The 13377-nt window shown below is 35.9% G+C and overlaps 1 protein-coding gene across 1 annotated transcript; it reads right to left on the bottom strand.

Moving 5' to 3' along the window:
- Positions 1–8743: 8743 nt before the first annotated feature.
- On the bottom strand, positions 8744–11900 carry LOC128224191 (cerebellin-1-like). Its single transcript, XM_052933945.1, has 2 exons — positions 11590–11900; positions 8744–10350 (listed from the first exon to the last, which is right to left on the bottom strand). The coding sequence occupies exons 1-2, from the start codon at positions 11870–11872 to the stop codon at positions 9896–9898; spliced, it is 738 nt and encodes a 245-aa protein (XP_052789905.1). The 5' UTR covers positions 11873–11900; the 3' UTR covers positions 8744–9895.
- Positions 11901–13377: the final 1477 nt, after the last annotated feature.

Here is a 13377-nt window from a genome sequence, read left to right as displayed (position 1 = left end):
AAAAACACGCAAATGTCTCCTTAAATATAACCTTTCAAGTACAGCTAAATTGTCATTCAAGTTGCCAAGATGCCAAGCTCAAAAGATTCATCCTCAATTTTGTCATGACGATTTTGTTTAAGGAATAGATCACTTGTCTAAATTTCACGTATTATCACCACAATAAATTATTTGATCATGCATAAACGCTGTATATCTAGAAACTTAAATAATAAACGTAATAAATCATGAAAATTACATGCCATGCATTTACAATGACAACATGCGCAAAACTGGAAATACAATACTAAATGGAATCGCAATGCAATATATCACAATGCTATACATCACCATGGGGAATCACAATGCAATATATCACCATGGGGAATCACAATGCAATATATCACCATGGGGAATTACAATGTGATATATCACCATGGGGAATCTAAATGCAATACATCACCATTGGGAATTACAATGCAATATATCACCATGGGGAATTACAATGCGATATATCACCATGGGGAATCTCAATGCAATATATCACCATGGGAAATCTAAATGCAATACATCACCATGGGGAATCACAATGCAATATATCACCATGGGGAATTACAATGCAATATATCACCATGGGGAATTACAATGCTATACATCACCATGGGGAATCACAATGCAATATATCACCATGGGGAATTACAATGCTATACATCACCATGGGGAATCACAATGCAATATATCACCATGGGGAATTACAATGCAATACATCACCATGGGAATCACAATGCAATATATCACCATGGGGAATTCCAATGCAATACATCACCATGGGGAATCACAATGCAATATATCACCATGGGGAATCACAATGCAATAGATCACCATGGGGAATCACAATGCAATATATCACCATGGGGAATCACAATGCAACACATGACCATGGGGAATCACAATGCAATACATCACCATGGGGAATCACAATGCAATACATCACCATGGGGAATTACAATGCGATATATCACCATGGGGAATCACAATGCTATACATCACCATGGGGAATCACAATGCTATACATCACCATGGGGAATCACAATGCGATATATCACCATGGGGAATCACAATGCAATACATCACCATGGGGAATCACAATGCTGTACATCACCATGGGGAATTACAATGCGATATACTACCATGGGGAATCACAATGCGATATATCACCATGGGGAATCACAATGCAATACATCACCATGGGGAATCACAATGCTATACATCACCATGGGGAATTACAATGCGATATATCACCATGGGGAATCACAATGCAATTTATCACCATGGGGAATCTAAATGCAATACATCACCATGGGGAATTACAATGCTATACATCACCATGGGGAATCACAATGCAATACATCACCATGGGGAATTACAATGCAATATATCATCATGGGGAATCTCAATGCAATATATCACCATGGGGAATCTAAATGCAATACATCATCATGGGGAATTACAATGCTATACATCACCATGGGTAATCATAATGCAATATATCACCATGGGGAATTACAATCCAATACATCACCATGGGGAATCACAATGCAATATATCACCATGGGGAATCACAATGCGATAGATCACCATGGGGAATAACAATGCAATATATCACCATGGGGAATCACAATGCAATAGATCATCATGGGGAATCACAATGAAATATATAACCTTGGGGAATCACAATGCAATACATCACCATGGGGAATCACAATGCAATACATCATCATGGGGAATCACAATGCTATACATTACCATAGGGAATCACAATGCAATACATGACCATTGGGAATCACAATGCAATACATCGACATGAGAAATCACAATGCAACAAATCACCATGGGGTATCACAATGCAATACATCACCATGGGGAATCACAATGCAATATATCACCATGGGAAATCACAATGCAATATATCACCATGGGGAATCACAATGCAATACATCACCATGGGGAATCTCAATGCAATACATCATCATGGGGAATCACAATGCGATATATCACCATAGGGAATCTTAATGCGATACATCACCATAGGGAATGTTAATGCAATACATCACCATAGGGAATCTTAATGCAATATATCACCATAGGGAATCTTAATGCAATTCATCACCATGGGGAATCAGAATGCAATACATCATCATGGGGAATCACAATGCGATATATCACCATAGGGAATCTTAATGCAATACATCACCATAGGGAATCTTAAATGAAATACATCACGATAGGGAATCGTAATGCAATATATCACCATAGGGAATGTTAATGCAATACATCACCATAGGGAATCTTAATGCAATATATCACCATAGGGAATCTTAATGGAATACATTACCATAGCGAATCGCAATGCAATACATCATCATGGGGAATCACAATGCGATATACTACCATAGGGAATCTTAATGCAATACATCACCATAGGGAATCTTAATGGAATACATTACCATAGAGAATCGTAATGCAATATATCACCATAGTGAATCTTAATGGAATACATTACCATAGAGAATCGCAATGCACTACATCATCATAGGAAATCTTAAATAAAATACATCACGATAGGGAATCGTAGTGCAATACATCACCATAGGGAATCGCTGTGCAATATATCATCATAGGGAATCGCAATGCAATACATCACCATAGGGAATCGAAATGCTATACATCACCATAGGGAAGCGCGATTCAATACATCACCATAGGGAATCGCAATGCAATACATCACCATAGGGAATCGCAATGCAATACATCATCATGGGGAATCGCAATGCAATACATCACCATGGGGAATCACAATGCAATACATCATCATGGGGAATCACAATGCAATACATCACCATGGGGAATCACAATGCAATACATCACCATGGGGAATCACAATGAAATACACACCATGGGGAATCACAATGCAATACATGACCATTGGGAATCACAATGCAATACATCATCATGGGGAATCACAATGCAATAGATCACCATGGGGAATCACAAAGCAATACATCACCATGGGGAATCACAATGCAACAAATCACCATGGGGTATAACAATGCAATACATCACCATGGGGAATCACAATGCAATACATCACCATGGGGAATCACAAAGCAATACATCACCATGGGGAATCACAATGCAACAAATCATCATGGGGTATCACAATGCAATACATCACCATGGGGAATCACAATGCAATACATCACCATGGTGAATCACAATGCAATAGATCACCATGGGGAATCACAATGCAATACATCACCATGGGGAATCACAATGCAATACATCATCATGGGGAATCACAATGCAATATATCACCATAGGGAATCTTAATGCATTGCATCACCCTAGGGAATCTTAATGCAATACATCACCATAGGGAATCTTATCGCAATATATCACCATAGGGAATCTTAATGCAATTCATCACCATGGGGAATCACAATGCAATACATCATCATGGGGAATCACAATGCGATATATTACCATAGGGAATCTTAATGCAATACATCACCATAGGGAATCTTAAATGAAATACATCACGATAGGGAATCGTAATGCAATACATCACCATAGGGAATCGCTGTGCTATACATCATCTTAGGGAATCGCAATGCAATACATCACCATAGGGAATCGCAATGCAATACATCACCATAGGGAATCGCGATTCAATACATCACGATAGGGAATCACAATGCAATACATCACCACAGGGAATCACAATGCAATACATCACCACAGGGAATCGCGATGCAATATATCACCATAGGGAATCGCAATGCAATACATCACCATGGAGAATCACAATGTAATACATCACCATGGGGTATCACAATGCAATACATCACCATAGGGAATCGCGATTCAATACATCACCATAGGGAATCGCAATGCAATACATCACCATAGGGAATCGCGATTCAATACATCACCATAGGGAATCGCAATGCAATACATCACCATAGGGAATTGCAATGCAATACATCGCCATAAGGAATCGCTGTGCAATACATCACCATAGGGAATCGTAATGCAATGCATCACCATAGGGAATCGCAATGCTATACACCATAGGGAATCGCAATGCAATACATCACCACAGGGAATCGTAATGCAATACATCACCATAGGGAATCGTAATGTAATACATCACCAAAGGGAATCGCTGTGTAATATATCATCATAGGGAATCGCAATGCAATACATTACCATAGGGAATCGCGATGCAATACATCACCATAGGGAATCGTAATGCAATACATCACCATAGGGAATCTTAATGCAATACATCACCATAGGAAATCGCAATGCAATACATCACCATAGGAAATCTTAATGCAATACATCACCATAGGGAATCTTAATGCAATACATCACCATAGGAAATCTTAAATGAAATACATCACGATAGGGAATCGTAATGCAATACATCACCATAGGGAATCGCTGTGCAATACATCACCATAGGGAATCGTAATGCAATACATCACCATAGGGAATCGTAATGCAATACATCACCATAGGGAATCGCGATGCAATACATCACCACAGGGAATCGTAATGCAATACATCACCATAGGGAATTGTAATGTAATACATCACCAAAGGGAATCGCTGTGTAATATATCATCATAGGGAATCGCAATGCAATACATCACCATAGGGAATCGCGATGCAATACATCTGAGACAGGCATACCAATAAAACAAATAACAAAGAACTAAATGATATAAATGAGAGAAAACCATTGTCGATAGGATTGTTCGATCAGGTAAAATGGTAACCTCAGGTTTAGTTTTCCTTCTTCTTTTAATAAAGTAATGAACTTCTCCGACAATGCAGCTTTAAGCACATTGATTGTCAAGCAGTTATAGTCATTTATCTAATTCAAATAAATGATAAGAAAGAAAGGCGCAACAGTTTGTTTAAATAAAACTAAACTCCTACATGAAACATGGTTACAAAGAGTGTTAAGCAGAAACTGTCTGATTTGTACACTATTGAAAGCTCTTCAAGTAGATGCTTAATTTATATATTGTTTAAAGAACGATTTAAATTTGAAAACTATCGTGTTAAAACACTTCCAAAAGTATTGCATTCTATTATACGATTAAGAACAAGAAACAACCATTTTCCAGTTGAAGGAGGTAGTAAGTGGAATATAAACATAACTGACAGAAATTGCCATCTTTGTGATTCTATTCGTTGCATTGGTAAATTTAATCTCCTCTTTATGCCATTATGTTTATTATTATAATATAATTATGATTTAAGTTCAGTTTTCAAAGTCTCTTTATATGTAAAATAGTTTCACTAAGTGCTTCTGTTACTGAATAAAACTAGAAACTAGAAACTACATAATATTCATTTCCTTGTGAACATCTTTAACAGACATTTCCCATGCCGAAGCTGCACTCTCACAGTTATACCCACCTTTTTTATTTTTTGTCTTGGAAAGAGCAAACTTTTTTGCATAAATTTCTGCAAACCAATGATTTAAGATTGCTGACAAAAAATCAGATCGTAGATTTTCATATTTCTGTTCGAAAATTAATGTTTTATGGCTTAAACCGTCACTAACGGGTTTAAAACAATGCATAAAACATCATTTTTTAACTTAAATATAAAAATCTGCGCTCTATTTTTTGTCAGCAGTCTTATATCACTGGTTTCCATGGATTCTCGCAAAAACTGGCTCGTTCAAAGATAAAAATAAAAAAAGTTGTCAAAACGTTCAATCTGTGAGAGTGCAGCTTCAATACAAAAAGAGTATCATTTATCCATATCAAACTTCGCAGCTATCTCATTGGCAAATACATCGCGAGACAAGTAAGGAGGAAATGAATTCAGCTTAATTGCTTACGCCCAAGCTAACTGAAATGTTTCAATTGCACGAATTAGTTATTCTATAACTACGTATTCACTTGCAATGCACCAATGAACGGGAATTGTAAGTCAGCTCGATAACCTTCAGTAAAATGACATTTAAGGCTTAATGGTAGGTATTGAAAAGCGATGAAAAGTCATACTTGATTATCGAAAATAATCGGATAGTCATTTCGATGAATCATCGACTATATTGTCAGAACTAAAGAAGTAAATGAGTTTTGAAATTAATTCATGGACATGCTGATGTGATTTTAAGTTTATTTATTGGTTATCAATAACAGAGCTCATTTTCAAGAGACTGTCATCGTGGTGGCGATGAGTCAATGTAATTTTACCTTCGCGTATGCACTGAAGAAGGATAAACGTGATATTTATATTAGTTAGATGTCTTAATGTCAGGGGCGTAGCTAGCTCTCTTTTTGTGTGGATTCATAATTTTGCTAGGAGGGTTCGTGGAAATACCCCCTCAGAACATTTTGAAATCCTGGTGCATGCTTGTTTTGGAAACTGTAACAATTTAGGATCATGTAGTCAAATACGCATACTGCAACATCGGCTGATAGTTTTTACTTCTTTGTCAGAAGCATGTGGATTCAGTCGCGAACTCACTTATAGGCAGCTACGCGCATGAATGCATACCTTTTATGACTCATTCACATAATGCAGCATATTATCAAGCAATGAAAATGTCACTCGGTTTGGCTCTTGGCCATGTTTGCAGCAGTTTCATGATAGTGCACGACTACAGCAGTATTTATTACCTTATATCAAATCTATTTTCATTTTAAGAATTTTATGTGCCCACGGATGTGTATTTTACCCGGCTGAGAAGTGTAAATCAGATTGATAATAATCTCCTTATGCACCAGTCAATTATAACCACGGACCCTCCCCCTCCCCCCCCCCCCCCAAGGTCCGGGGTATACCGGGGATAGCCTGGGAAATGGGCCGTGTTTTTACCTTTCATGTGGCCCCGCAGTGCCGGGTGAATGCGGTGGTTTTGTGTTCGCACAAAATATAGCGAGGAATGGGCCTTACCTAGGGTCCCTGGGGTGCGGGGGCATTTGGCGGGAATTTTACCATCAGTTCGTCCCCGCAGGACGGGGATTTTACCCGGGGTTGGTTGGAGCGAAAGTCAAAGTCCCCGCTATTCCCCGGACCTGGAGGGGCCGTGGTTACAATTGACTGGTGCATTATTGCATGTTTATCTGTTAAACTGTTTGTAGATATATCAATGTACGTAGTCATGGTAACTCAATGTTTATGGTAACGCAAACCTAGCAGAGAGATTCTTTCAATATGTAAATGCCATGGTAACAAGTAGAAAACACTCAACTTCCACATCACCCGATGAACGCAACATCTTCGGATATGTTCGATCGCAATTCATCGCATAACAATATCCATGAAAATTGTTGATCTTGTATCGTTTGTATTGTGTCAGCAGATCCCGTAAAATATAAATCGACATTTTAGAAAGTTTTAATTTATGCTATGTTAAACGTCTTGTTGCCACAAGTGTTTCAATTTTACGTTTAAAAGTGATTTCAAGTGGTTGAACTTTTCCCGCGTTATTGTGACTTCATTTGATAAAATGTTTCCGGTTATAGCCAAGTCGTTCTATTTACAGAATTGGTAAGAAAGGATTACTGAAAGGTTAACTTAAATGAAATGAAGTATGGTTTAGCAATTATTGAATGAGATAATAGACTTTCGTACTCCACACACTTAGACCAGCCCAACTGCGTTCATACCCCGATAATGACATCAATCCCGCAATTCATATCTTAAATAATTAACTGTAAAATAAAACCCACCGCTTAATGACTAGCCAAACAATTCAGAGAAAAATTGGGATCAGGGTGTGTGTCAGGTGACGTAAGCCATATCTTGGCCAATCGAGACAGTGATCCGGGTCATTTTGAAATGGCAGGGTACAGTGTTTTCTAAAAAAGAATTCAAATCTAAGATTTAAACAGGAATACGATTTTTCATAAAATGTTCGTATATAACGAGTATGATACGGTCTTGGTTCAATTACTTTTCTTACTGTTTGTAAATGAAAGGTTCTGAAGCATTCAATAAACGTTGGTTTAACTCCACCCCAACTCCATAATTACGGCCAATGGCTTGATTATAAATACGAGTATCACTTTATAATTACGGCCAATGGCTTGATCAAATGGAAGCCCTTTTTGAACATCGGATTCCTTATTAACTGGTGAAAAGAGATAAAGTCAAGTTAACGCATTGTAAAACAATGAAAGTGCGATTTTTCTACTTTGGGATATTAATAAACGATTGAATAACTTTTATATTAATACAGTCGAACCCCGTTGGCTCGAACTTGCTTGGCTCGATGTCCTTATTGGCTCGAACTGGATGTTAAGGAGCGTTTTCATTTTACTGAATGTTAGCATTCCCCTTGGCTCGAATTTCCCGAGGCTCGAAGTAGTTCGACCGGTCCGTGCGAGTTCGAGCCAGCGGGGTTTGACTGTTTGCAGTAATTTTTTGTTCTGTTGAGCAGAATTTCAAACATCACAACAATCGCAAAACTTCATTTAATAACTCTAAGTGCATTAGCTTGTCCTATTTGTGTTCGTCTATTAGAATTTTAATATAATTATTGAGGAAAAAATAATATATTCAATACGGAAAACATCTCATGCTTATGAAGTTAACTTTTAAATACTATAAAAACATAAATGTCACGAACACATTCTTAGAAACTACCAGGAAAATAAAGAATGGCTCTTGAAATAAAACATTCCAAATATACAACTAGTTCGAATAGCTATGTTGGCCTAAAAGTCAATATGATTTCTCTTTTAATGGTAACAGAAGAATCCAGCAATTTGTTGGTATTACAGATACAATGTGAGTTCCAAGAGCAATCAAATATCACATTAAGAGTACATAATAGTTCGTCTTTTCAGGTAGGCATTTACAATATATTTAAACAGTTTCCTAGGGTATGAGGACCTTAGAACGGATAATTTACTGTCTATATCATGGTCGACTAATTGACGTGGAATTATTTCGTTCAGGTGTAACAAACGTAGATCACTGTAACGATTGCATTCAAAAAGAAATTGTTATAAATAATAACTCATGAAACTCACCTGAAAACAATAATTGTAAACATGCGCAAACTATACCACAACATCATCATAAAGAGCAATATAAACTAGAAATAAAACTAATGAAATAAATAACAAATATGCACCAAGAAACACTAACATCTTCAATGTTAAAGAAGATCAAAGACTAGACGATATATCACAATGTAAGTATATCAGTATGTGTGTACCAAACTCTCAATCAAACTCTGGTAAAAGACCGAAGGCGGGACTCCGTAAGCGGCATAGACTGCGCTATATTTCATTCAAAATTGTGAAGAAATAGTGAAGTTATCTTTGTTTAAAGATGCACTCTTACTCCCAAATAAGATTACCACAATTAATACAATTGTTTTCATATACCAAAAAGGATGAATACATGTCGAAATCAATGGTTTTTATGAAGGATAGAGAGTTTAATTTGAAAGAAATGCGCAAAAAACATGGTATTTCTACCTTATGAGACAAAAGTAAATCGCAGTAAATCTTTTAGCATTCACCAATCATTTAATATTTTGTGCATATTCAGCTATTAAATACACGATAACAAACTAGTTATCAGTAGTTAATATTTTCCATAAATGCATTATTTAGGAAGTAGTTAAAGGTTTATCACTTAAAATTTATATAGATATACATGGATATTTATTGGTTTTGAATAAGAGTGTCACTTTAAAGTCTTCATTCGAAGCAAAAATGTTGTCCTCCGACGTAGCATGTATGATGCAATTTATTACGTGGTTTACACACACTGTATATCACAATTAAAAACTCTGTTGCGAGCAGGAGGCCTTCATGGAACTCATGACAACGTTTCAGCTTAACATCTTTGTTGTTGATAGCTACACTTATGACTTGTGTGCTGTTACTAGATGTCCTCCAAAACTCGTCTTATCATAGCCAACCAATTCGTGCTGTCCATGAGGCCACTTAATCATAAAGGACACTGTGTCCCCTTTCTGAATTCTGAAAGTGCCATGGACCGTGCCTTGGTCGGAAGTGTCCATACTCGACTCGGACAATTGTCTTCGATCGCTCACTGCAGTCACTGTTGTTTCATCGTGAACCACAATGCTTCCTTCAACATAATAACCGTTTGCCGCTAAAATAGTGGCGCTGAAGACATACACTCCGCCTATTGGTGCAATAAATATGCCTGTCCGTATATCAAAACCGTTTCCTATATTTGTAATCACGTGGTCAAAATTGATTGGTTGGTTAGTGTGAAATTTCTCTGATTTCTTCTTCAGCACGACTTGAAACGCGACTTCTGGTTTCCTACGCCGTACACGTCTTCGTGGAGCTGCAACAAGGAAGGAAACCACGTGACTGCAGTGGTGACAATGATTTCATTCAATGATTACCACTTATATGGAATTGAAAAGTCGCCAAAGCAATTATTGCAATTTTTCGCGATCATTTGAATGAGGTTTTCAAGTTATATTTATTTTTAAAACAATAAAATCCAATCACTGGTCAACTCATCGTTTGCTTGACAACTGGCGACTGGTCAATTACTATTAAACATGACTCATGCCGAAACACCCGGATGTTAATATTTAACCAATGGTAATATTTACTTGTCACATAGAAACACTCGACAAACAAGCACACGTGTACTTGGATTCATGTTACCTACGTTGTAAAAAAGTATGTCTATTTCTTAAACCTAAAGATGCACTCTTACTCCCAAATAAGATTTACCACAATTGATACATTTGTTTAAATATACCAAAAAGAATGAATGCATGTCAAACACAGTGGTTCTTATGATGGATACCGTGTTTAATTTGTACAGGAAACCTTAAAAGACTATAATAGACCACAGTAAATCTTTTAGCACTTTTAGCATTCACCAATTATTTAATATTTGTACGTTTTCAGCTATTAAATACACGGTTACAATCGTGTTATCAGTTACTAATATTTTCCATAAACTCATAACTTTGTAAGTAGTAAAAGGTTTATCACTCAAAAGTTATGTTTGTTGTACATTTGTAAGTGTTGAATTTGAATAAGACTGTCACTTTAAGTTAGTGATTAGACGCAATTACTGACCGACTGACGAAACCTTGGATGGGACGTAGACATTAAGAAAATGAAAAATCGCGATCTTGTTTTAGGTTTATATTGTTTAAACATGGTTTAATTCTAAAACATGTGTCTTACTTCAGATTTACCCACCAATTAAGAGCCTTTCTTCCGAATGACAAGATAACATTCGCAATGATGGCCATGCTTAATCCGAATCGTCTGATTAAACAGTATAATGATAATATGAATTACAAGCACTGGTTTGATATGTTTCAAAATCCGTCAAAAGCGTTGACATGCAGTAAAATATTACTTACAATAATGTATAAGACTTATAGGAAAATAAAGACAATTTGAAAATGGTTTGAATGCAAAGTTTAGATAAATAAATATACATGTAATTTGAAAATGTTTTAAAATCGATGTTTAGGAAAATAAGTATAATTTGAAAATGGTTTGATTGAAATTAATTATTTACTGACTACAATTATTCTTCATTGTAACATACCTCTCTTCTGGATATTGTGTTCTTTAGTTTTCCCAGTAGCATGAAGTGTACACTGTTCCCTCATCAGTGTCACTTCTTCTTTTAGGGTTTTAACCTCCTTCATTAATTGAAGCACATGGACGTTTAAATCATTTTGACTATCAATATTTTTACCAAGATTCCCTATATCTTCATTTTTGCCGTCTAATAAATCATTAATCTTATGCACAGAAACTCCTTCAATTTCAAAAATAAGAGAAAAACAGAGCAACACAAGATATGTTCGAATAACTCTTGACTCCATCTTGCCTTACTGAAATGTAAACCTTCGTTGCTTGCTATTTTATAGTGGTTACTGCGCATGACCTTCGCGCAGCATGAAGCATACACTTATATATAGCAAATATTTCCGCCCGCGCTCTATTCCAATAGAAGAAGAAGAAATTCATTAACTATAAACTTACAGCCTAAGAGAAATTTTAATTATTTTAAAATAATGCTGAAACATGTTGATAAACTAGGAATAAAATAAGGATTTACTAAACCTTTCTTGAATATGGTTAACCTTAAAGCTGCACTCTCACAGATTGAACGTTGTGACATTTTTTTATTTATTTTTTGTCATGAAACTAGCCAATTTATGCGAAAATGCATGCAAACCATTCATATAAGACTGCTGACAAAACATAAGTGACAGTTTTTTCTATTTAAGTTCAAAAATATATGTTTTGTGCATTTTTCTTAAACCGTTAGAAACGCTTTAAGCCATAAAACATTAGTTTTCAAACTGAAATATGAAAATCTGCGATCTAATATTTTGTCAGCATTCTTTTATCACTAGTTTGCAGATATTAACGCAAAAAATTGCTTATTCCAAGACAAAAAGTTGTAAAAACGGCAAATCTGTGAGCGTGCAGCTCTAAGGCACTTTTTATTGCTGTCATATTTTCTGTATTGAAATATATTGTAATTTTACATGGAAGCACACAATCTGTACAAGTGTATATAAATTTTGTTTTATCTTTGGCCTTGCTACTTAAATACTGTGAGTCTATATAGACTTCAAAAGAGTCTTTGATGTTGTTGAACATAAACATACATAAAGCCGGATTCACTTCAAAAGATGAATATCTTTATCTCGAATACGTTGGCAAGTTTTTTCTAAGCGTCTTCACAGGTATATAGAGGATAATTGTTTGTTTCAGTGTAAGATCATAATATATTTCACCGAGTGAAAACCGTTATTTATATTTCACGAACAGCGTAGATACTAGTGAAATATTTAGTTTTTGGTGTCCAAAATGTGAACTTCATTGCGATCTAACACTGAAACAAACAATATATAATAGTTTGTTTTATTATTATTTGCATAAGAATGATTCTAAAATGCATTTTGATAGTATTTTTTTTCAGACATGCGCACCAAAGTGTTAGCGAAATTTACGGCATTTCGGAAATGACGTCGTTGTGTCCAAGCCCAGTGCTCGCTTATTACAAAGTCATTTCAAGACGAAAACCATATAATAAAATTGCTGAAAGTGTTGACTAAAATCCAATAACCTACCAGCGAATAGCCTTTAGAAGAATTTTTCATTTTTAGTTTCAGCTTATTCTGACTGATTCTTATTATCATTGTTACGAAACTCATATGTTGACCAATCAAATGAATGGGTGAAGTTTCTGCTGGTGACACATCCGTTAAAGGTCGTGTTTATGAATGGAAGAGGGAAACAAATAGTGGTTTTAGAAACAAATACAAACTTATTTGAATAATGTCACGTTAAGCTTTGATGACAATACGAATGTGGT

The sequence above is a fragment of the Mya arenaria genome, chromosome 17, assembly GCF_026914265.1.
Source record: "Mya arenaria isolate MELC-2E11 chromosome 17, ASM2691426v1".
In the NCBI taxonomy this organism is placed as follows: domain Eukaryota; kingdom Metazoa; phylum Mollusca; class Bivalvia; order Myida; family Myidae; genus Mya; species Mya arenaria.
The sequence above is the reverse complement of the archived record's forward strand: the minus strand, read 5'-3'. Positions and strand labels throughout refer to the sequence as shown.